General features: G+C 47.6%; 1 protein-coding gene across 1 annotated transcript; it reads left to right on the top strand.

Annotated features, from left to right (window-relative positions):
- Positions 1 to 11,987: 11,987 nt before the first annotated feature.
- Positions 11,988 to 26,543, top strand: LOC136582719 (fibulin-7-like). The gene is made up of 8 exons (XM_066583929.1): positions 11,988 to 12,058; positions 12,419 to 12,536; positions 19,175 to 19,325; positions 19,398 to 19,568; positions 22,686 to 22,805; positions 23,503 to 23,640; positions 23,715 to 23,853; positions 24,189 to 26,543. The coding sequence occupies exons 2-8, from the start codon at positions 12,420 to 12,422 to the stop codon at positions 24,544 to 24,546; spliced, it is 1,194 nt and encodes a 397-aa protein (XP_066440026.1). The 5' UTR covers positions 11,988 to 12,058; position 12,419; the 3' UTR covers positions 24,547 to 26,543.
- The last annotated feature ends 7 nt before the right edge of the window (positions 26,544 to 26,550 follow it).

Genomic DNA, 26,550 nt, shown 5'->3' with positions numbered 1-26,550 from the left:
AAACGCAGGTATTGAAAAGCATGCACGGTTGCTTTTTGGGCCACTTGTATTACAGAAGATCCAGGTACACAGGGGCACAAGGCGGAACCACTGCGGGGCTGAGAGAAAGCTATTAGATGTCAGTAGGTGGATGTTATATAATCTGACAGGATATTATATCTGTTACTAGATGTCAGTAAGGGTGCAGGCAGACGAGCGCATAAACGGCGCGTTTTTGCGACCAAACGTATATACGTGACCATCTGAGGCAATGGTTTCCAATGTATTCGTTCACATGGGCGATTTTACGGCGCGTAAAAACGGCAATTCGAAAAAAAACGGAACATATGCGACCGAAATACGCGCCAACGCATATTCGATCGCCGAAAAGACCGTTTGCAAAGTAGGAACAAACGAAAATACGCTTTCTAGCTCTGGTCGTGATCGGTGAAAAACGATCGCTCGGGCGATTATACGTTGCGCTCGTGCGAACGTAAATACGTCTACGCTCGTCTGCCCGCACCCTCAGGGTGCGGGCAGACGAGCGTAGGCGTATTTACGTTCGCACGAGCGCAACGTATAATCGCCCGAGCGATCGTTTTTCACCGATCACGACCAGCAGTAGAAAGCGTATTTTCGTTTGTTCCTACTTTGCAAACGGTCTTTTCGGCGATCGAATATGCGTTGGCGCGTATTTCGGTCGCATATGTTCCGTTTTTTTTCGAATTTCCGTTTTTACGCGCCGTAAAATCGCCCATGTGAACGAATACATTCGAAACCATTGCCTCAGATGGTCACGTATATACGTTTGGTCGCAAAAACGCGCCGTTTATGCGCTCGTCTGCCCGCACCCTAAGGGTGCGGGCAGACGAGCGTAGACGTATTTACGTTCGCACGAGCGCAACGTATAATCGCCCGAGCGATCGTTTTTCACCGATCACGACCAGAGCTAGAAAGCGTATTTTCGTTTGTTCCTACTTTGCAAACGGTCTTTTCGGCGATCGAATATGCGTTGGCGCGTATTTCGGTCGCATATGTTCCGTTTTTTTTCGAATTGCCGTTTTTACGCGCCGTAAAATCGCCCATGTGAACGAATACATTCGAAACCATTGCCTCAGATGGTCACGTATATACGTTTGGTCGCAAAAACGCGCCGTTTATGCGCTCGTCTGCCTGCACCCTAAGGGTGTATTATTACATGTTAGTAAGGGTGTATTATTACATGTTAGTAAGGGTATATTATTACACGTCAGTAAGGGTAAATTATTACATGTTAGTAGCAGTATATTATTACCTGTTAGTAAAGGTATATTATTACGCGTCAGTAAGGGTATATTATTACATGTCAGTAAGGGTGTATTATTACATGTTAGTAGGAGTATATTATTACACGTCAATAAGGGTATATTATTACTATAGATGAGCGAGTATACTCGCTAAAGGCAATTGCTCGAGCGAGCATTGCCTTTAGCGAGTACCTGCCCGCTCGAGACTAAAGGTTCGGGTGCCGGCGGCGGGCAGGGAGCTGCGGGGGAGAGCGGGGAGGAACGGAGGGGAGATCTCTCTCTCCCTCTCTCCCCCCGCTCCCTCCTGCTGACAGCCGCTACTCACCGCTCCCCCGCGCCGGCACCCGAACCTTCTGTCTCGAGCGGGCAGGTACTCGCTAAAGGCAATGCTCGCTTGAGCAACTGCCTTTAGCGAGTATACTCGCTCATCTCTAATTATTACACATTAGTAAGGGTATATTATTACATGTCAGTAAGGGTATATTATTACATGTCAGTAAGGGTAAATTATTACATGTTAGTAGCAGTATATTATTACCCGTTAGTAAAGGTATATTATTACGCGTCAGTAAGGGTATATTATTACGCGTTAATAAGGGTATATTATTACATGTCAGTAAGTTTATATTTTTACGTGTTAGTAAGGGTATATTATTACATGTTAGTAGAAGTATATTATTACACATTAGTAAAGGTATATAATAATAATAATAATCTTTATTTGTATAGCGCCAACATATTCCGCAGCGCTTACATAGACAGGGGGGAATACAGAAAGACAAAAGGACAAACATTACAGAACCGCGGTTACATATAGTAATCAGTTGATGGAAACAATAGGGGTGCGGGTCTTGCTCCAACGAGCTTACATACTACAAGTATTGGGGTGATACAGAGGGTAAAGGGGCTGGAGATGTGCCCGGTATGGCGGGGGGCAGATGTGCCCGGTATGGCGGGGTGGAGATGTGCACGGTATGGCGGGGTGGAGATGTGCACGGTATGGTGGGGTGGAGATGTGCACGGTATGGCGAGGTGGAGAGTGAGCGATGCTATACACATAGACAATGGTCAGACATTTAGCCGTGTGACGGCAGAAGCGGTATGACCGCAGGAGCGGTTTATGATGGCTAGCAGGGATTGCAGTCGGTAGGTCAGGGAGCATGTTATCAGGCGGAGTACAGAGAGGTTTATTTAGGTAATGCGGTATGCCTCCCTGAAGAGGTGCGTTTTTAGAGCACGCCTGAAGTTCTGCGAGTCCTGGATTGCTCGGGTAGCCTTTGGTAGTGCGTTCCAGAGGACCGGTGCTGCTCTGGAGAAGTCTTGGAGGAGGGAATGAGAAGTTCGAATTAAAGGGGCGCTCAGTCTGGTTTCATTAGCAGAGCGGAGAGCCCGGGCTGGGTGATGGATTGAGATAAGGGAGGCGATATAGGGGGCGCTGCGCTGTGGAGGGCTTTGTGGATGAGGGTAGCGAGTTTGAATTGTATTCTGTATTTACCGGGCAGCCAGTGCAGTGACCGGCACAGGGCAGAGGCGTCCGAGTAGCGGCTGGACAGGAAGATGAGCCTGGCTGCCGCATTCAGGATGGACTGGAGAGGGTAGAGTCTGGTGCAGGGGGGGCCGATCAGCAACGAGTTGCAATACACGTCAGTAAGGGTATATTATTACATGTTAGTAGGAGTATATTATTACCCGTTAGTAAAGGTATATTATTACATGTCAGTAAGGGTATATTATTACGCGTTAATAAGGCTATATTATTACATGTCAGTAAGGGTATATTATTACATGTTAGTAAGGGTACATTATTACTAGTCAGAAAGGGTATATTATTACATGTTATCGTAGTAAGGGTACATTATTTCATTTTAGTAAGGGTATATTATTACATGTTGTAGTAAGGGTATATTATTACATGTCCGTAAGGGTATATTATTACACTTCAGTAAGGGTATATTACTACATGTTAGTAAGGGTATATTATTACACGTCAGTAGAGGTATATTATTACATGTCAATAAGGATATATTATTACATGTCAGTAAAGGTATATTTTTACATGTTATTGTAGTATGGGTATATTACTACATGTTAGTAAGGGTATATTATTACGCGTTAATAAGGCTATATTATTACATGTCAGTAAGGGTATATTATTACATGTTAGTAAGGGTACATTATTACTAGTCAGAAAGGGTATATTATTACATGTTATCGTAGTAAGGGTACATTATTTCATTTTAGTAAGGGTATATTATTACATGTTGTAGTAAGGGTATATTATTACATGTCCGTAAGGGTATATTATTACACTTCAGTAAGGGTATATTACTACATGTTAGTAAGGGTATATTATTACACGTCAGTAGAGGTATATTATTACATGTCAATAAGGATATATTATTACATGTCAGTAAAGGTATATTTTTACATGTTATTGTAGTATGGGTATATTACTACATGTTAGTAAGGGTATATTATGACACGTCAGTAGAGGTATATTATTACATGTCAGTAAGGGTATATTTTTACATGTTATTGTAGTATGGGTATATTACTACATGTTAGTAAGGGTATATTATGACACGTCAGTAGAGGTATATTATTACATGTCAGTAAGGGTATATTATTACATGTCACTAAGGATATATTATTACATGTTATCGCTGTAAGAGTATATTATTACATGTTAGTAAGGATATATTATTACATGTCAGTAAGGGTACATTATTACACATTGGTAAGGGTATATTTTTACATGTTATTGTAGTAAGGGTATATTATTACCGGTCAGTAAGGGTATATTACTACATGTTAGTAAGAGTATATTAGTACACGTCAGTAGAGGTATATTATTACATGTCAGTAAGGGTATATTATTACATGTTATCGCAGTAAGGGTACATTATTAAACGTCAGTAAGGGTATATTATTACATGTCAGTAAGGGTATATTATTACATGTTATTGTAGTAAGGGTATATTATTACACATCAGTAGAGGTATATTATTACATGTCAGTAAGGGTATATTATTACACGTCAGTAAGGTTATATTTTTACATGTTAGTAAGGGTATATTATTACATGTTATCGCAGTAAGGGTATATTATTACATGTCAGTAAAGATATATTATTACATATTAGTAAGGGTACATTATAACACGTCAGTAAGGGTATATTTTTACATGTTATGGTAGTAAGGGTATATTATTACACATCAGTAAGGTTATATTTTTACGTTTTAGTAAGGGTATATTATTACACGTCAGTAAGGGTCTATTATTACATGTTATCGCAGTAAGGGTATATTATTACACATCAGTAAGGGTATATTATTATATGTTATCGCAGTAAGGGTATATTATTACATGTTATCGCAGTAAGGGTACATTATTACACGTCAGTAAGGGTATATTATTACACGTCAGTAAGGGTATATTCACACCTGCGATTTTCACATAATGTTTTTGCATTTTTGTGTTATATATATTATACTGAGGTAACATGAAAGTTGCTCTGTGATTGGTTGTTATATATTATACTGAGGTAACATGAAAGCTGCTCTGTGATTGGTTGTTATATATTATACTGAGGTAACATGAAAGCTGCGCTGTGATTGGTTGTTATATATTACACTGAGGTAACATGAAAGCTGCTCTGTGATTGGTTGTTATATATTATACTGAGGTAACATGAAAGCTGCGCTGTGATTGGTTGTTATATATTATACTGCTGAGGTAACATGAAACCTGTGCTGTGATTGGTTGTTATATATTATACTGAGGTAACATGAAAGCTGCTCTGTGATTGGTTGTTATATATTATACTGAGGTAACATGAAAGCTGCTCTGTGATTGGATGTTATATATTACACTGAGGTAACATGAAAGCTGCTCTGTGATTGGTTGTTATATATTATACTGAGGTAACATGAAAGCTGCTCTGTGATTGGTTGTTATATATTATACTGAGGTAACATGAAAGCTGCTCTGTGATTGGTTGTTATATATTATACTGAGGTAACATGAAAGCTGCTCTGTGATTGGTTGTTATATATTATACTGAGGTAACATGAAACCTGTGCTGTGATTGGTTGTTATTAGAGATGAGCGAGCACCAAAATGCTCGGGTGCTCGTTGTTCGAGTCGAACTTTCCGCGATGCTCGAGAGTTTGTTTCGAGTAACGAACCCCATTGAAGTCAAAAGGCGACTCAAGCATTTTTGTATATGACCCATGCTCCGGATAGGTCTTCACTTGTGAAAAACCAGAAAACATCCGAAATCCATGGAAACGACACAGAAACGGATAGGGCAGGACAGGGGCAACATGCAGGACTGCATCTGAGGCTCCCAGGTCCCACTATTTAGCCACAATAGGGGCAAGAGTGCCCCCCAGGCCCCATCAATTTTTACTTCGGACAAACCCTCATTAGCAAGGCATACCTTAGCTAAGCACCACACTACCTCCAACAAAGCACAATCACTGCCTGCGGTACACACCGCTGCCTCTTCTCCTGGGTTACATGCTGCCCAACCCCCCCCCCCCCTGCACGACCCAGTGTCCACAGCGCACACCAAAGTGTCCCTGCGTAGCCTTCAGCTGCCCTCATGCCACACGCTGGCCTCATAGCCACACCACCCTCATGTCTATTTATAAGTGTGTCTGCCATGAGGAGGAACCGGAGGCACACACTGCAGAGGGTTGGCAGGGCCAGGCAGCGACCCTCTTTGAAAGTGTGGGTGATAGCCCACAATGCTGCAGAGAATCGATGATAAATTGACGTATGATCATCATTCCAATGCTGTGCCACCTCCGTTGCAAAAAAAGTAAGGAGCCGCATTTCTACCCTAGTCAGTCAGTGTATTGATGTTAGACAGGTAAAACACCGCAATGGGAATTCTTTGTGCACCCACAGCATAGGCGAGCCCAAGGAACTCAAGCATGGTATTACACATGAGGAAATCAGAGCGCCCAAACATGGCAGAGTTTCACCCTGCGAAGGGCCTCGGCCCACATTTCTACCCTAGTCAGTCAGTGGGTTTGTGTCAGACAGGAAAAACACCGCAATGGGAAGTCTTTGTGCACCCACAGCATAGGCGAGCCCCATGAACTTAAAGATGGTATTATGCATAAAGAAATCACAGCGCCCGAACATGGCAAAGTTACACCCCGCCAAGGACCTCGTCGCACACCCTTAGCAATCGTGGGCATAAAGCGGACTCCGATGCTAGTACAGCTGTGAACGTCTCATAAAATTAGTTGCGGTTGCTTTCACTGCTCCAAAGACTGGATTAACCAGGAAGAAGTTCCACAGGCCCAACCTGGCGCAGTTGCATTTCCCCCAGGACATAGGCCTCTGCCCACACCCTCAGCAATCGCGGGCATGAAGCGGACTTCGATGCTAGTACAGCTGTGAACGTCTCATTAATGGAGTAACGCTCCTCTTCTTGGGCCAAACCAGTGTCTCAGATAACTGTGGTAACACGAGAGCAAATACATGTTGCCCAGTGCTGATCCCATGACCCCAAGCAGGAGGAGGAGGTGGCATAACAAGGCCAAGAAACCATGACCAGGACTCGCTATAGTCTGTGTGGGAAGGATGTGAGCGGGCCCAGGGTCAGGCTCGGTCCCAGCAAACACATTGTGTGGCCCAACGTGCCGCGAGTGACATAGCAATGGGGAATCCATGTGTCCCCACACACTACTCATTCTGTTTCAGAAGGAGTTAGATACAGCGGCTCAGCAGAAGGGGTTAGATACAGCGGCTCAGCAGGCAGTAGCAGATATGATAGAATTAGATACACAGGCCAGCAGACAATATCACAAAGAAGGATTAGATACAGCATCAGACACGGAGGATTAGATACAGCATCACACATGGGAGGATTAGATACAGCATCAGACACAGAAGGATTAGATACAGCATTAGACAAGGGTGGATTAGATACAGTATCACACATGGGAGGATTAGATACAGCATCACACATGAGAGGATTAAATATAGCATCACACATGGGAGGATTAGATACAACAGCAGACATAGGAGGATTAGATACAGTATCAATCATGGGAGGATTAGATACAACATCAGACACGAGAGGATTAGATACAGCGTCACAAATGGGAGGATTAGATACAGCATCACACATGGGAGGATTAGATACAGCATCAGACATAAAAAGGATTAGATACAGCATCACACATGGGAGGATTAGATACAGCATCAGACATGAGAGGATTAGATACAGTACAACACATGGGAGGATTAGATACAGCATCACACATGAGAGGATTAAATATAGCATCACACATGGGAGGATTAGATACAACAGCAGACATAGGAGGATTAGATACAGTATCAATCATGGGAGGATTAGATACAACATCAGACACGAGAGGATTAGATACAGCGTCACAAATGGGAGGATTAGATACAGCATCACACATGGGAGGATTAGATACAGCATCAGACATAAAAAGGATTAGATACAGCATCACACATGGGAGGATTAGATACAGCATCAGACATAGGAGGATTAGATACAGAATCAGCCATGGGAGCATTAGATATAGTATCACACATGGGAGGATTAGATACAGCATCAGACATGAGAGGATTAGATACAGTACAACACATGGGAGGATTAGATACAGCGTCACACATGGGAGGATTAGATACAGCATCAGACATGAGAGGATTAGATACAACATCACACATGGGAGGATTAGATACAGCATCAGACATAGGAGGGTTATATACAGTATCAATTATGGGAGGATTAGATACAACATCAGACACAAGAGGATTAGATACAGCGCCACAAATGGGAGGATTAGATACAGCATCAGACATTGGAGGATTAGATACAGCATCAAACATGGGGGGATTAGATACAGTATCACACATGGGAGAATTAGATACTGTATCGGATATGGGAGTATTAGATACAGCATCACACATGGGAGGATTAGATACAGCATCAGGCATGGGAGAATTAGATACAGCATCAGACATTTGAGGATTAGATACAGCATCACACATGAGAGAATTAGATACAGCATCACACATGAGAAGATTAGATACATCATCAGACACTGGAGGATTAGATACAGTATCACACATGGGAGGATTAGATACAGCATCAGACAAGGGAGGATTAGATAGAGCATCACAAATAGAAGGATTAGATACAGCAACACACATGGAGGGATTAGATACAGCATCACACATGGGAGGATTAGATACAGCATCAGACATGAGAGGATTAGATACAACATCACAGATGGGAGGATTAGATACAGCATCAGACATAGGAGGGTTAGATACAGTATCAATTATGGGAGGATTAGATACAACATCAGACACAAGAGGATTAGATACAGCGCCACAAATGGGAGGATTAGATACAGCATCACAGATGGGAGGATTAGATACAGCATCAGACATAAGAGGATTAGATACAGTATCACACATGGGAGGATTAGATACAGTATCACACATGGGAGGATTAGACACAGGATCACACATGGGAGGATTAGACACAGCATCATACATGGCAGGATTAGACACAGGATCACACATGGGAGGATTAGACACAGGATCACACATGGGAGGATTAGACACAGCATCATACATGGGAGGATTAGATAAGGCATCACACATGGGAAGATTAGATACAGTATCACGCATGGGAGAATTAGATACTGTATCACACATGGGAGGATTAGACACAGCATCATACATGGGAGGATTAGATACAGCATCAGACAAGGGAGGATTAGATACAGTATCACACATGGGAGGATTAGATACAGTATCATACATGAGAGGATTAGATACAGCATTACACATGGGATGATTAGATACAGCATCCCACATAGGAGGATTAGATACAGTATCACACATGGGAGTATTAGATACAGCATCAGACAGGGGAGAATTAGATACAGCATCAGACATTGGGGGATTAGATACAGCATCAGACATGGGAGGATTAGATACAGCATCATACACGGAAGGATTAGATACAGCATCAGACAAGGGGGGATTAGATACAGCATCACACATGGGAGGATTAGATACAGCATCCCACATAGGAGGATTAGATACAGCATTACACATGGGATGATTAGATACAGCATCAAACATGGGGGGATTAGATACAGTATCACACATGGGAGGATTAAATACAGTATCAGACATAGGAGGATTAGATATAGCATCACACATGGGAGGATTAGATACAGCATCACACATGGGAGGATTAGATACAGTATCAGACATAGGAGGATTAGATATAGCATCACACATGGGAGGATTAGATACAGCATCACACATGGGAGGATTAGATACAGTATCACACATGGGAGGATTAGATACAGTATCACACATGGGAGAATTAGATACTGTATCAGACATGGCAGGATTAGATACAGCATCACACATGGGAGGATTAGATAAGGCATCACACATGGGAGGATTAGATACAGTATCACGCATGGGAGAATTAGATACTGTATCAGACATGGGAGAATTAGATACAGCATCAGACAGTGGAGAATTAGATACAGCATCAGACATGGGAGGATTAGATACAGCATCAGACAAGGGAGGATTAGATACAGTATCACACATGGGGGGATTAGATACAGCATCACACATGGGATAATTAGATACTGTATCAGACATGGGAGTATTAGATACAGCATCACACATGGGAGGATTAGATACAGCATCAGACATGGGAGGATTAGATACAGCATCATACACAAAAGGATTAGATACAGCATCAGACAAGGGGGATTAGATACAGCATCACACATGGGAGGATTAGATACAGCATCCCACATAGGAGGACTAGATACAGCATTACACATGGGATGATTAGATACAGCATCACACATGGGAGGATTAGATACAGTATCACACATAGGAGGATTAGATACAGCATTACATATGGGAGGATTAGATACAGCATCAGACATGGGAGGATTAGATACAGTATCATACATGGGAGGATTAGCTACAGCATCAGACATGGGGAGATTAGATGCAGTATCACACATGGGAGGGTTAGATACAGTATCACACATGGGAGGATTAGATACAGCATCAGACATGGGGGGATTAGATACAGTATCACACGTGAGGATTAGATACAGCATCAGGCATCAGAGGATTAGATACAGCGTCACACATGGGAGGATTAGATACAGTATCAGACATGGGAGAATTAGATACTGTATCAGACATGGGGAGATTAGATGCAGTATCACACATGGGAGGGTTAGATACAGTATCACACATGGGAGGATTAGATACAGCATCAGACATGGGGGGATTAGATACAGTATCACACGTGAGGATTAGATACAGCATCAGGCATCAGAGGATTAGATACAGCGTCACACATGGGAGGATTAGATACAGTATCAGACATGGGAGGATTATATACAGCATCACACATGGGAGGATTAGATACAACATCAGACATGGGAGGGTTAGATACAGCATCATACACGGAAGGATTAGATACAGCAACAGACAAGGGAGGATTAGATACAGCATCACACATGGGAGGATTAGATACAGCATCACACATGAGAGAATTAGATACAGCATCACACATGAATAGATTAGATACATCATCAGACACAGGAGGATTAGATACAGTATCAGACACAGGAGGATTAGATACAGCATCACACATGGGAGGATTAGATACAGTATCACACATGAGAGAATTAGATACTGTATCAGACATGGCAGGATTAGATAAGGCATCACACATGGGAGGATTAGATACTGTATCAGACATAGGAGGATTAGATACAGCATCAGACATTGGAGAATTAGATACAGGTTCAGACAGTGGAGGGTTAGCTACAGCATCAGACATGGGAGGATTAGATACAGTATCAGACAAGGGAGGATTAGATACAGTATCACACATGGGGGGATTAGATACAGCATCACACATGGGAGGATTAGATACAGCATCAGGCAAGGAAGGATTAGATACAGTATCACACATGGGAGGATTAGATACAGTATCACACATGAGAGGATTAGATATAGCATCACACATGGGAGGATTAGATACAGCATCACACATGAGAAGGTTAGATACATCATCACATACAGGAGGATTAGATACAGTATCACACATGGGAGGATTAGATATAGCATCAGACATGGCAGGATTAGATACAGTATCAGACATGGGAGGATTAGATACAACATCAGACATGGAGGGATTAGATACAGTATTACACATAGGAGGATTAGATACAGCATCAGACATGGGAGGATTAGATACAGTTTCACACATGGGAGGATTAGATACAGCATCAGACATGGCAGGATTAGATACAGCATCAGACATCAGTCGGGGATTCGTGGTAGATCAGAGATCTGTAGGATCCGCTCTGTGGGGGTCAGTAGATGGCTCAGCGCAGGTTTAAAGGGGGTTTATCGATAAGTGATGCTCTGCAGAGGGTGATTCACAGTGTCTGATGAGTGATAGTCTGCAGACTGACAGTAATGTAATGATCTGCAGGACTATATTGGATGAAATGACACATAAGAGATGCGATGCTCTGCATCATGTACTTGGTGAGAAGCGACGCTCTGCAGACTGGGCTCTCACAAACAGGTCTTGTTGTCGCCGGGGTGTTTACGGCTGGGCAGTGCCCCCGCCCGGCTGCTGGAATGTAGAGGTGATGTGTCCTCCGCAGCGCACACTGCATCCCCTCTGCTCTGCACCGCCACATCTCTCCGGGGGCTCCTGGACGGTGAGTGACCGCTCATGGACCCCAAGTCCAGTGACAGGAGGAGTTGTCTTAGTTTTATACAAATGTGACCATTCCTGATGTTACATCCCTTTGATGGCGACACAGAGAACAGTCTGACAGCCACTCCTGCGGTTTTTATGTTGGCGGCCCGCAGCACCGTGGCTTATCGTTATAAGCAGGGGCCCCTATAGAAAAACAGTATACGGGCCCCTTGTTTAGAGCCAGGTGCCGGCTGCAGAAGACCTCCCGACTCCAGAGGACCCCCAAGTGATCATGAGTGCGGCCCGTACATCATCTCGTAGTTTACGGCGACTGCACGGCTGCGCAGGTTATAAAGTCACACTGTTACCTCCCATGTAGGATGCGAACGGTCCATCTCCAAAGCCGCAGGAGAGTGCCTGACCGTACGGACACCATGCTGAAGACCCTCATCCTCCTCAGCATCTCCCTCCAGCTGCTGAGCGACTGCGAGGGGCAGGTGAGTACCCAGGAGGTAAGTGACTGAACAGGCAGCTACCTGAGGGCACTAAGGGGCAGAGAAGTTCAAAGCTCATTACCCACATCATCCCTGAACCCAAGAGCTTACAATCTAATATCTCTATTTCACACAATGTATCACTCCCATCATCTCTAACTCCAGAATCTATCAATCTAATCCCCCCATCACACACAATGTATCACTCCCATCATCCCTGACCCCAGGAGCTCACAATCTAATCCCCCATCACACAGTGTATCACTCACATCATCCCTGACCCCAGGAGCTCACAATCTAATCTCCTCATCACACATTGTATCACTCCCATCATCCCTGACCCCAGGAGCTCACAATCTAATCTCAGTATCACACAATGCATCACTCCCATCATCCCTGACCCCAGGAGCTCACAATCTAATCTCCCCATCACACAATGTATCACTCCCATCATCCCTGACCCCAGGAGCTCACAATCTAATCTCAGTATCACACAATGCATCATTCCCATCATCCTTGACCCCAGGAGCTCACAGTCTAATCTCCCCATCACACAATGCATCACTCCCATCATTTCTAACCCCAGGAGCTCACAATCTAATCCCCCCATCACACAATGTATCACCCCCATCATCCCTGACCCCAGGAGCTCACAATCTAATCTCCCCATCACACAATGTATCACTCCCATCATCCCTGACCCCAGGAGCTCACAATCTAATCTCAGTATCACACAATGCATCATTCCCATCATCCTTGACCCCAGGAGCTCACAGTCTAATCTCCCCATCACACAATGCATCACTCCCATCATTTCTAACCCCAGGAGCTCACAATCTAATCCCCCCATCACACAATGTATCACCCCCATCATCCCCGACTCCAGGAGCTCACACTCTAATTTCACTATCACACAATGTATCACTCCCATCATCCCTGACCCCCAGGAGCTCACAGTCTAATCTCCCTATCACACACAATGTATCACTCCCATCATCCCTGACCCCAGGAGCTCACAATCTAATCCTCCCATCACACACAATGTATCACTGCCATCATCCCTGACCCCAGGAGCTCACAATCTAATCTCCTGATCACACATTGTATCACCCCCATCATCCCTGACACCAGGAGCTCACAATCTAATCCCCCATCACACACAATGTATCACCCCCATCATCTCTGACCCCAGGAGCTCACAATCTAATCTCATGATCACACACAATGTATCACCCCCATCATCCCTGACCCCAGGAGCTGACAATCTAATCCCCCATCACACAGTGTATCACTCCCATCATCTCTGACGCCAGGAGCTCACAATCTAATCCCCCCATCACACAGTGTATCACTCCCATCATCCCTGACCCCAGGAGCTCACAATCTAATCTCCCCATCACACACTGTATCACTCCCATCATCTCTGACCGCAGGAGCTCACAATCTAATCTCCACGTCACACACAATGTATCACTCCCATCATCCCTGACCCCAGGAGCTCACAATCTAATCCCCCATCACACACAATGTATCACTACCATCATCCCTGACCCCAGGAGCCCACAATCTAATTCCCCCATCACACATTGTATCACTCCCATCATCCCTGACCGCAGGAGCTCACAATCTAATCATCCATCACACAATGTATCACCCCCATCATCGCTGACCCCAGGAGCTCACAATCTAATCCCCCATCACACACAATGTATCACCCCCATCATCTCTGACCCCAGGAGCTCACAATCTAATCTCATGATCACACACAATGTATCACCCCCATCATCCCTGACCCCAGGAGCTCACAATCTAATCCCCCATCACACAGTGTATCACTCCCATCATCCCGGACCCCAGGAGCTCACAATCTAATCCACCCATCACACATTGTATTACTCCCATTATCTCTGACGCCAGGAGCTCACAATCTAATCTCACTATCACACAGTGTATCACTCCCATCATCCCTGACCCCAGGAGCTCACAATCTAATCTCCCATCACACACAATGTATCACTCCCATCATCCCTGACCCCAGGAGCTCACAATCTAATTCTCCCATCACACACAATGTATCACCCCCATCATCCCTGACACCAGGAGCTCACAATCTAATCTCATGATCACACACAATGTATCACCCCCATCATCCCTGACCCCAGGAGCTCACAATCTAATCCCCCATCACACAGTGTATTACTCCCATTATCTCTGACGCCAGGAGCTCACAATCTAATCCCCCCATCACACAGTGTATCACTCCCATCATCCCTGACCCCAGGAGCTCACAATCTAATCTCCCATCACACACAATGTATCACTCCCATTATCTCTGACCCCAGGAGCTCACAATCTAATCCCCCCATCACACACAATGTATCACTCCCATCATCTCTGACCCCAGGAGCTCACAATCTAATCTCCCCATCACACAATGTATCACTCCCATCATTTCTAACCCCAGGAGCTCACAATCTAATCTCCCCATCACACATTGTATCACTCCCATCATCCCTGACCGCAGGAGCTCACAATCTAATCTCCCCATCACACATTGTATCACTCCCATCATCCCTGACCGCAGGAGCTCACAATCTAATCTCCACGTCACACACAATGTATCACTCCCATCATCCCTGACCCCAGGAGCTCACAATCTAATCCCCCATCACACACAATGTATCACCACCATCATCCCTGACCCCAGGAGCCCACTATCTAATTCCCCCATCACACATTGTATCACTCCCATCATCCCTGACCGCAGGAGCTCACAATCTAATCTCATCACACAATGTATCACTCCCATCATCCCTGACCCCAGGAGCTCACAATCTAATCCCCCCATCACACAATGTATCACTCCCATCATCCCTGACCCCAGGAGCTCACAATCTAATCCCCCCATCACACACAATGTATCACTCCCATCATCCCTGACCCCAGGAGCTCACAATCTAATCTCCCATCACACACCATGTATCACTCCCATCATCTCTGACCGCAGGAGCTCACAATCTAATCTCATCACACAATGTATCACTCCCATCATCCCTGACCCCAGGAGCTCACAATCTAATCCCCCCATCACACACAATGTATCACTCCCATCATCTCTGACTGCAGGAGCTCACAATCTAATCCCCCCATCACACACAATGTATCACTGCCATCATCCCTGACCCCAGGAGCTCACAATCTAATCCCCCCAACACACAATGTATCACTCCCATCATCCCTGACCCCAGGAGCTCACAATCTAATCCCCCCATCACACAATGTATCACCCCCATCATCCCTGACCCCAGGAGGTCACAATCTAATCTCCCCATCACACAATGTATCACTCCCATCATCCCTGCCCCCAGGAGCTCACAATCTAATCCCCCCAACACACAATGTATCACCCCCATCATCCCTGACCCCAGGAGCTCACAATCTAATCTCCTCATCACACAATGTATCACTCCCATCATCCCTGACCCCAGGAGGTCACAATCTAATCTCACTATCACACACCATGTATCACTCCCATCATCTCTGACCCCAGGAGCTCACAATCTAATCCCCCCATCACACAATGTATCACTCCCATCATCCCTGACCCCAGGAGCTCACAATCTAATCCCCCCATCACACACAATGTATCACTCCCATCATCTCTGACCCCAGGAGCTCACAATCTAATCTCCCCATCACACAATGTATCACTCCCATCATTTCTAACCCCAGGAGCTCACAATCTAATCTCCCCATCACACATTGTATCACTCCCATCATCCCTGACCGCAGGAGCTCACAATCTAATCTCCCCATCACACATTGTATCACTCCCATCATCCCTGACCGCAGGAGCTCACAATCTAATCTCCACGTCACACACAATGTATCACTCCCATCATCCCTGACCCCAGGAGCTCACAATCTAATCCCCCATCACACACAATGTATCACCACCATCATCCCTGACCCCAGGAGCCCACAATCTAATTCCCCCATCACACATTGTATCACTCCCATCATCCCTGACCGCAGGAGCTCACAATCTAATCTCATCACACAATGTATTACTCCCATCATCCCTGACCCCAGGAGCTCACAATCTAATCCCCCCATCACACAATGTATCACTCCCATCATCCCTGACCCCAGGAGCTCACAATCTAATCCCCCCATCACACACAATGTATCACTCCCATCATCCCTGACCCCAGGAGCTGACAATCTAATCCCATCACACACCATGTATCACTCCCATCATCTCTGACCGCAGGAGCTCACAATCTAATCTCCCATCACACACCATGTATCACTCCCATCATCTCTGACCGCAGGAGCTCACAATCTAATCTCATCACACAATGTATCACTCCCATCATCCCTGACCCCAGGAGCTCACAATCTAATCTCCCATCACACACCATGTATCACTCCCATCATCTCTGACCGCAGGAGCTCACAATCTAATCTCATCACACAATGTATCACTCCCATCATCCCTGACCCCAGGAGCTCACAATCTAATCCCCCCATCACACAATGTATCACTCCCATCATCCCTGACCCCAGGAGCTCACAATCTAATCCCCCCATCACACACAATGTATCACTCCCATCATCTCTGACTGCAGGAGCTCACAATCTAATCCCCCATCACACACAATGTATCACCCCCATCATCCCTGACCCCAGGAGGTCACAATCTAATCTCCCCATCACACAATGTATCACTCCCATCATCCCTGACCCCAGGAGGTCACAATCTAATCTCACTATCACACACCATGTATCACTCCCATCATCTCTGACCCCAGGAGCTCACAATCTAATCCCCCCATCACACAATGTATCACTCCCATCATCCCTGACCCCAGGAGCTCACAATCTAATCCCCCCATCACACACAATGTATCACTCCCATCATCCCTGACCCCAGGAGCTCACAATCTAATCCCCCCATCACACAATGTATCACTCCCATCATCCCTGACCCCAGGAGCTCACAATCTAATCCCCCATCACACACAATGTATCACCCCCATCATCCCTGACCCCAGTAGGTCACAATCTAATCTCACTATCACACACCATGTATCACTCCCATCATCTCTGACCCCAGGAGCTCACAATCTAATCTCCCCATCACACACAATGTATCACCCTCATCATCCCTGACCCCCGGAGCTCACAATCTAATCCCCCCATCACACACAATGTATCACCCCCATCATCCCTGACCCCCGGAGCTCACAATCTAATCCCCCCATCACACACCATGTATCACTCCCATCATCCCTGACCCCAGGAGCTCACAATCTAATCCCCCCATCACACGCAATGTATCACTCCCATCATCCCTGACCCCAGGAGCTCACAATCTAATCCCCCCATCACACAATGTATCACTCCCATCATCCCTGACCCCAGGAGCTCACAATCTAATCCCCCCATCACACACAATGTATCACCCCCATCATCCCTGACCCCAGGAGCTCACAATCTAATCTCACTATCACACACAATGTATCACTCCCATCATCCCTGACCCCAGGAGCTCACAATCTAATACCCCCCCATCACACACAATGTATCACTCCCATCATCCCTGACCCCAGGAGCTCACAATCTAATCTCCCCATCACACACAATGTATCACTCCCATCATCCCTGACCCCAGGAGCTCACAATCTAATCTCCCCCATCATACAATGTATCACTGCCATCATCCCTGACCCCAAGGAGCTCACAATCTAATCCCCCCATCACACACAATGTATCACTCCCATCATCCCTGCCCCCAGGAGCTCACAATCTAATCTCCCCCATCATACAATGTATCCCTCCCATCATCCCTGACCCCAGGAGCTCACAATCTAATCTCCCTATCACACACAATGTATTACTCCCATCATCCCTGACCCCAGAAGCTCACAATCTAATCTCCCTATCACACAGTGTATCACTCCCATCATCCCTGACCCCAGGAGCTCACAATCTAATCCCCCCATCACACACCATGTATCACTCCCATCATCTCTGACCCCAGGAGCTCACAATCTAATGTACCCATCACACATTGTATCACTCCCATCATCTCTGACCCCAGGAGCTCACAATCTAATGTACCCATCACACATTGTATCACTCCCATCATCTCTGACCGCAGGAGCTCACAATCTAATCTCCACGTCACACACAATGTATTACTCCCATCATCCCTGACCCCAGGAGCTCACAATCTAATCTCACTATCACACACAATGTATCACTCCCATCATCCCTGACCCCAGGAGCTCACAATCTAGTCTCCCCATTATACAATGTATCACTCCCATCATTCCTGAGCCCAGGAGCTCACAATCTAGTCTCCCCATTATACAATGTATCACTCCCATCATCCATCTCTCTTCAGGGTTATGTACCTTCCGTGGTGTGCCGGGTGCCCATTGACGGCCTCCACAGAGTATTTGTGGCCACCAATGGCTGTCGTTCAGCCTCTGAGCTGCTTAACAGAGGAAACTCCGAGGCTGAGATTTCCCAGGGTGTGTAATGATTTGGGGGTGCTGCCCCCCCCCCCCTTAGTCAGAGGAAGTAGTAGTCTGAGTAGATCCGGTAGCAGTTAGTGCTCTGTCTCCCCTCAGGCCTGTCCAGAGCAGCGTGAGGTCGTCAGGGTCCTGCGGCAGGTCCAGAAGCTGCTCACTGACCACGAGGCCTCGTACCTGCGGGGGGTGAAGACGCTCAGCAGACGACTCAACCAGCTAAGGGGGCAGCTGCAGCGCCAGGAGGATAAAGGTGGGTGCGCTCCTCGGCTTCTGACCCCACACACTGCTGCTTGTCTTCTCACTATGTTTTATCACGCTGCAGATTCCTGTCCGCAGTTAAAGCCGCTGCGTCACGGTCGGATACTGGGCAAAAAGCTGAAGGTGGGACATGAGGTGCACTTCCAGTGTGACTCCGGCTACCAGCTGACTGGCTCTGAATCCAGAACCTGCATGGACAACCAGACCTGGAGCGGACAGCCTGCCATCTGCAGCGGTAACATCCAGGGACTGTCCCCTGAACGAGCATGACTCCAGCATCAGGGGTGACCGAGCGTGTAGGGGACACTGGGACCCCCGTATGACAGGGGGTGGTGCCTCCCATAGGTGGTGGTGGAGGAGAAGGGAGAGGAGAGCTGAGGGAAGAGAGGAGGAGGAGAAGGGAGAGGAGAGCTGAGGGAAGAGAGGAGAAGGGAGAAGGGAGAGGAGGAGAGGAGAGCTGAAGGAAGAGAGGAGAAGGGAGAGGAGGAGAGGAGAGCTGAAGGAAGAGAGGAGAAGGAAAAGGGAGAGGAGAGCTAAAGGAAGAGAGGAGAAGGGTGAGTAAAGGATGGAGGAGAAGAGGGCTGAAGGAAGAGAGGAGAAGGAGAAGGGTGAGGAAAGGACGGAGGAGAAGAGAGCTGAAGGAAGAGAGGAGAAGGGTGAGGAAAGGACGGAGGAGAAGAGAGCTGAAGGAAGAGAGGAGAAGGGTGAGGAAAGGACGGAGGAGAAGAGAGCTGAAGGAAGAGAGGAGAAGGGTGAGGAAAGGACGGAGGAGAAGAGAGCTGAAGGAAGAGAGGAGAAGGGTGAGGAAAGGACGGAGGAGAAGAGAGCTGAAGGAAGAGAGGAGAAGGGTGAGGAAAGGACGGAGGAGAAGAGAGCTGAAGGAAGAGAGGAGAAGGGTGAGGAAAGGACGGTGGAGAAGAGAGCTGAAGGAAGAGAGGAGAAGGGTGAGGAAAGGACGGTGGAGAAGAGAGCTGAGGGAAGAGAGGAGAAGGGTGAGGAAAGGATGGAGGAGAAGAGAGCTGAAGGAAGAGAGGAGAAGGAGAAGGGTGAGGAAAGGACGGAGGAGAAGAGAGCTGAAGGAAGAGAGGAGAAGGGTGAGGAAAGGACGGAGGAGAAGAGAGCTGAAGGAAGAGAGGAGAAGGGTGAGGAAAGGACGGTGGAGAAGAGAGCTGAAGGAAGAGAGGAGAAGGGTGAGGAAAGGACGGTGGAGAAGAGAGCTGAGGGAAGAGAGGAGAAGGAGAAGGGAGAGGAAAGGACGGAGGAGAAGAGAGCTGAGGGAAGAGAGGAGAAGGAGAAGGGAGAGGAAAGGACGGAGGAGAAGAGAGCTGAGGGAAGAGAGGAGAAGGAGAAGGGAGAGGAAAAGACGGAGGAGAAGAGAGCTGAGGGAAGAGAGGAGAAGAAGAAGGAAGAGGAAAGGACGGAGGAGAAGAGAGCTGAGGGAAGAGAGGAGAAGGAGAAGGGAGAGGAAAAGACGGAGGAGAAGAGAGCTGAGGGAAGAGAGGAGAAGAAGAAGGAAGAGGAAAGGACGGAGGAGAAGAGAGCTGAGGGAAGAGAGGAGAAGGAGAAGGGAGAGGAAAGGACGGAGGAGAAGAGGGCTGAGGGAAGAGAGGAGGAGAAAGGAGAGGAAAGGACGGAGGATAAGAGAGCTGAGGGAAGAGAGGAGGAGAAGGAAGAGGAAAGGATGGAGGAGAAGAGAGCTGAGGGAAGAGAGGAGAAGGGAGAGCAAAGGATGGAGGAGAAGAGAGCTGAAGGAAGAGAGGAGAAGGAGAAGGGAGAGCAAAGGATGGAGGAGAAGAGAGCTGAAGGAAGAGAGGAGAAGGAGAAGGGAGAGCAAAGGATGGAGGAGAAGAGAGCTGAAGGAAGACAGGAGAAGGAGACGGGAGAGCAAAGGTTGAAGGAGAAGAGAGCTGAAGGAAGAGAGGAGAAGGAGACGGGAGAGCAAAGGTTGGAGGAGAAGAGAGCTGAAGGAAGAGAGAAGGAGAAGGGAGAGGAGAGGATGGAGGAGAAGAGAGCTGAAGAAAGACAGGAGAAGGAGAAGGGAGAGGAAAGGATGGAGGAGAAGAGAGCTGAGGGAAGAGAGGAGGAGAAGGGAGAGGAAAGGATGGAGGAGAAGAGAGCTGAAGGAAGAGAGGAGAAGGAGAAGGGAGAGGAAAGGATGGAGGAGAAGAGAGCTGAAGGAAGAGAGAAGGAGAAGGGAGAGGAAAGGATGGAGGAGAAGAGAGCTGAAGGAAAAGAGGAGGAGAAGGGAGAGGAAAGGATGGAGGAGAAGAGAGCTGAAGGAAGAGAGGAGAAGGAGAAGGGAGAGGAAAGGATGGAGGAGAAGAGAGCTGAAGGAAGAGAGAAGGAGAAGGGAGAGGAAAGGATGGAGGAGAAGAGAGCTGAAGGAAAAGAGGAGAGGGAGAGGAGAGGATGGAGGAGAAGAGAGCTGAAGGAAAAGAGAAGGGAGAGGAGAGGATGGAGGAGAAGAGAGCTGAAGGAAAAGAGGAGAGGGAGAGGAGAGGATGGAGAAGAGAGCTGAAGGAAAAGAGAAGGGAGAGGAGAGGGTTGAGGAGAAGAGAGCTGAAGGAAAAGAGGAGAAGGGAGAGGAGAGGATGGAGGAGAAGGGAGAGGAAAGGGTGGAGGAAAAGAGCTGAAGGAAGAGAGGAGAAGGGAGATGAGAGGATGGAGGGGAAGAGAGCTGAAGGAAGAAAGGAGAAGGGAGATGAGAGGATGGAGGAGAAGAGAGCTGAAAGAAGAGAGGAGAAGGGGAAGGGAGATGAGAGGATGGAGGAGAAGAGAGCTGAAGTAAGAGAGGAGAAGGAGAAGGGAGAGGAGAGGATGTAGGAGAAAAGAGCTGAAGGAAGAGAGGAGAATGGGAGGAGAGAGTGGAAGAGAAGAGAGCTGAAGGAAGAGAGGAGAAGGGAGAGGAAAGGATGTCCTGTGGAAGGAGCTACAAAAGAGAGGAGGAGAGGAGGTGAATGAGCGCAGCAGCAGAACTGAGATGTAGACACTACTCTGCTTGATGGGGGCTGCAGTAATCCAGGTGGGATATGCTGAGGGCACACATGATATGTGGATACAGGAAGGATGAGAGTACAGTCAGTGCTTGGGTGTGATACCGGAGTCAGTGTAAGAGGATGAGGAACTGATGAGTTCTGTCCTTGCCAAGTGTGAGCGGGTGAGAAGAGGAGCTGACCATCAGTCTGGATAAGAAGATTAGGGCCTATACAATACAACAGAGCATCATCAAGGTATGAAAGATACAGGATGAGAACATCACAGTGATGACATCACGGCGGGCGGAGCTAGCTTATTATACAAGTGATGACGTCATCTCCGAGCCATATATAGAGCTGTGCTTTCTCTGTTGCAGAGCTGCCATCTGTGACCAACACCTCGTCGCTGCGTCCCGCAGATTGTTCCACCTCCCGGGGAGTTCAGCGCTGCACCTGCGACGCCGGATACGTCATCCATAGCGGAGGCCTCTGTCAGGGTAATCAGCGCCATTCAGCTCCACGCATCCTCCGAGCACAAGTGCGACACTAACGCCCACGGCAGCGATGAAGTGAGCGGCGTCAGTCCTCTATCACGCTTGCGCTCTTTCCATTGCGCACAAATCTCTGGCGACTTCCTCAGCCGTGTGAAAGCGGCCGCAGGGACATTAACAAAATATTTTAGGGCAGTTTTAGGTGTAAAAAGTTGCAATTTTTTCTGCAAGTAGAAACTTGCACAAAAATGTGAAACTTTTTGCTGTCTATTCCGCCATCCGCCAATTTTTTAAAAAAAGGGGGCGTGGCCGCTAGCCTTTTCCCCCTAGAAACTAGCATAAATTAGACTAGATCGGATTTGGCGCACATTTCTGAGCAGGCACACAAATCTGTTGTGATGTGTCAGGAAGAGCCGCGCGTCTCTTCGCTGATTAGTCGCATTGTGCACTGGCGGAAATATTATTAAGACCGGCGTCTGAAGTTCTGGTCTTCATAGTTTCCCCTTTGTGTCTCACCATTTTCAAGACCTCTGCTGGCTGCCAGTGAATAGAAACATTATTTACATTCAGACGGAAAACCTGTCTTTGCCTAACGCTTCTCACAGCGGTGGGTTTGTTACAGTTGTGTCCAGTGTAGACAGTTGCAGCACCAATCGCTGTTGTGGACTCCTCGCCCTTATATCTCGTCTTCTCTCGCCCCCAGATATAGATGAATGTGGTTTGTACCAAGGACAAGCCGGATCACAGATCTGCGTACACGAATGTGTGAACACACCTGGGTCATACCACTGTGTGTGTCCACGGGGGTATCTCCTTGACGCACAGCCGAATAGTTGTAAGGGTAAGACGGTCGATATGAAGTATATTGTTCGCGACCTGTACGCGGTTCCATCACCGGATTCTTCTCTCCTTCAGACGTAGATGAATGTGTCGCCAATCAGTCGGCTTGTCCTGGAGGGGAACAATGTGTGAATCTATACGGAGGGGTCACCTGCGTCCGGCCGGAGTGTCCCAAACCCAAGATGAACGTGACGTACGTCAAGATCTCCACCCAGTGAGTATGAGCGGAGGAGAACCGCCTATGATGTCACCTGTGTATGTGATGACATCACTGTTCAGGATCTACAGAATGGAGTGCTTATTGCATCATACAGTTGTAAGATGATGTCATCACATTTCTGCTCCGCCTCTGTAAGGACTCATAGTTATGTGGCAGGGTGCCCTAGGCGTCCTTCAGTTGTTGGGTCTGCACCCCCTATAGCTCTGCTGTGGGGGCGGGGGTCCCATATAATGAATGATATGGAGGGGTATCCAGTAGCAGGATCTCGGAGCAGCTATTATTACGCGTGTCCGATCTGAATGCCGCTTCTCCCTCTTGCCTCTATACAGCCAGTGTGAGCGGACGCCGTGCCCCTTAGGGAGCAGCAGCTGCCTGGACGCCCCCCACTCCATCTCCTTCCACTACATCCCTCTGCAGTCGCAGCTGCCGGTCCCCAGGGTCCTGTTCACCATGACCGCTCCGCGTTCCGTGGGAGACAGCCAGCGCTTTACCCTAAGAGGCAAAGGTCATCGCGGTCTGGAAGTCCGTCAAGCCGGAAGACACCGCGGCGAACTGCTTCTCACCAAGTCCCTGAGTGGCCCGGCCGAGCTCCAAGTGGACGTGGAGATGGCGGAGATGTCGCCGCAGGGGCTGCTGGGGAAACACATATTTACGGTTACGCTGTACGTGTCGCAGTACGCATTCTAGATACCCGCAGCTTTAATCTGCAGCAAACAGCTTATGCACCTGGAAAGGGTTAAATAATCTGCACCGCTGAGGGCGATGGTTTGGATTGAGGGGGTGGGACGTAGGGGGGGTGTTCGCTTTTTGCCGCGGCTTGTTTTCTATGGGTCTGGCAAATAAACGTGTTTCCTGTGCTGAGGGGCTGGCAGGTGGTTTACACGGCCCCTGACTCTGCGTGTAGAGAGGCAAGGGTCTTAGGGGGCCACCTGAAGTGTATGGGGGGCTGCAGGCGCAGCGGGGTGACACAAGGACAGGATGGCTGACAAAGGGCAGTTTGTTCAGACTAATTGGGCAGGTAAACAGAGCCGCTGTGGTAGATGCCAGGAAAAACATGAACCTGCGCCCACAGAACATGGGGCATCTGTACCCGCTGCCGCATACCAGGCGATTACAGGCGACAGTCCGGTCTCGTACAGGAAGGTTTACCATAATTGTTATTTACACATCTCACCGTTTTAAGATCGGTGCTGATTGTCAGTGAATAGAACATTCTTGTTTATGCCAAAACTTCCTCTTTTACGAGCGCCCGTCACCTTCTGGCGCCCTCGTGGCAAACCTTCCCCTTTTTATTCGCAATCAATGGGGTGTTTTGGCCCAGACCCCCACCCTCCACCTCGGCAACATATCAGAACCTTCCCTTAAAGGGGTCGTGCCATTATAAAATATATTAAAAGAAAAAATGTTAATTAATAAAGGAGGGCATCCGCATTCGGCCACCCTTCACCCACGGACCTGCTGTGTATGTCCACCAGACATTATGTGACCAATCACAGATTTCTGCCTCATGTCCTGAACTCCTGGCATCATGGTGCCCAGATGTGAGCGTTGATGCCAGTTTGGCCAGTGTGTCTGCGGCCTTTGACTGGCTACAGTGGTCACCTGACTTACGGCACCCAGGCGGTGTATCCTGGGGGACTGAAGACAAGCGAGACAAGGGTACGCTTTTTTTCCGATGCCCCGACAATGCCAGCCCTGGTGAGGCCACGTTCACACAGGACGGATTTGCTGCACCGACAGCAGCAGCATTTATAGTACCAGCAATGCGGATGAGATTGTCGAAATTTCACCAACACATTGCGGGGTAAAAAAAAAAACACAAAAAAAAACGCAGTGTGGAAAACAAGTGGCGGTACGGAAGATAACGCAGGAGCAAGTCAGCGTCAGTAACAGATCTGGATTGCTGCCATAGACTTCTGTTGCCTATTTTGGCCTCCATTGAAGTCGTGGATTTTTTTTAACCAATGGAAGCCCTGCCGCTTTCCTGAGCTGTAAATCCTTCCCATGTGAACGCGGCCGAAGCGTATATTTACATGAGCGGAACCGCTACGGACACTTCTGCAGCATTTCCGCGTGAAAACCCGGGTCAAAATCCTCACCGGAGCCGTGGATTCTAGTCGCTCCATCGCTCCCCTCCCTTCAGGATACACGGCGCCGTCAGCTCACCTCGGACCGTCTAGTGAGCGCCAGGCTGCTGCTCAAGAGATGCAGAAGTGAAATTCCCTGACCCGCGGTTTGGCGCACACTAGAGGGGTCTGCGGTGGGCTGACGGCGCCGTGTATTCTGAAGGGAGGGGGGGCGATGTCGCTGCTAAAATCCGCAGCCGATCCCTTGTCGACAGCCGCGGCGGCGGTGCAGATTTTGATGCAGGCTTTTTGTGCGGAATTTGCCGCAGCGTTTCCAGCGCGTGTGAACAGACCCGTAAGACACGTCCACACAGAGCCGATCCGTTATAGACGTGCTGCACCGTGCGTGTTTGTGGATTTTGACCCATTTTGCTACAGTTTTTCAGTTAGAGACGATTTGCTGCGGATTTTAGCAGCCGGAGGCGATATATATTCACGCCCGGCGGATCGGCCGCAGAAGCATCTGTAACTTATTCCCATCATCTAAACGAAGCTGCAGAAATAACAAATTCTCCTGTGTGTGAATATCCGCTCAAGCTTCCTGCACAGAAGTCGTCATCGGGGG

This window comes from Eleutherodactylus coqui, chromosome 11 (genome assembly GCF_035609145.1).
Source record: "Eleutherodactylus coqui strain aEleCoq1 chromosome 11, aEleCoq1.hap1, whole genome shotgun sequence".
Taxonomy (NCBI): Eukaryota; Metazoa; Chordata; class Amphibia; order Anura; family Eleutherodactylidae; genus Eleutherodactylus; species Eleutherodactylus coqui.
The sequence above is the reverse complement of the archived record's forward strand: the minus strand, read 5'-3'. Positions and strand labels throughout refer to the sequence as shown.

Excerpts from the sequence above, each read along its gene's own strand:
- LOC136582719 (XM_066583929.1), top strand. The coding sequence starts at position 12,420 with ATGCGAACGGTCCATCTCCAAAGCCGCAGGAGAGTGCCTGACCGTACG. Across the intron at positions 19,569-22,685 it reads ACAGCCTGCCATCTGCAGCG|AGCTGCCATCTGTGACCAAC; the intron begins GTAACATCCAGG and ends TCTCTGTTGCAG. Across the intron at positions 23,641-23,714 it reads ACAGCCGAATAGTTGTAAGG|ACGTAGATGAATGTGTCGCC; the intron begins GTAAGACGGTCG and ends TCTCTCCTTCAG.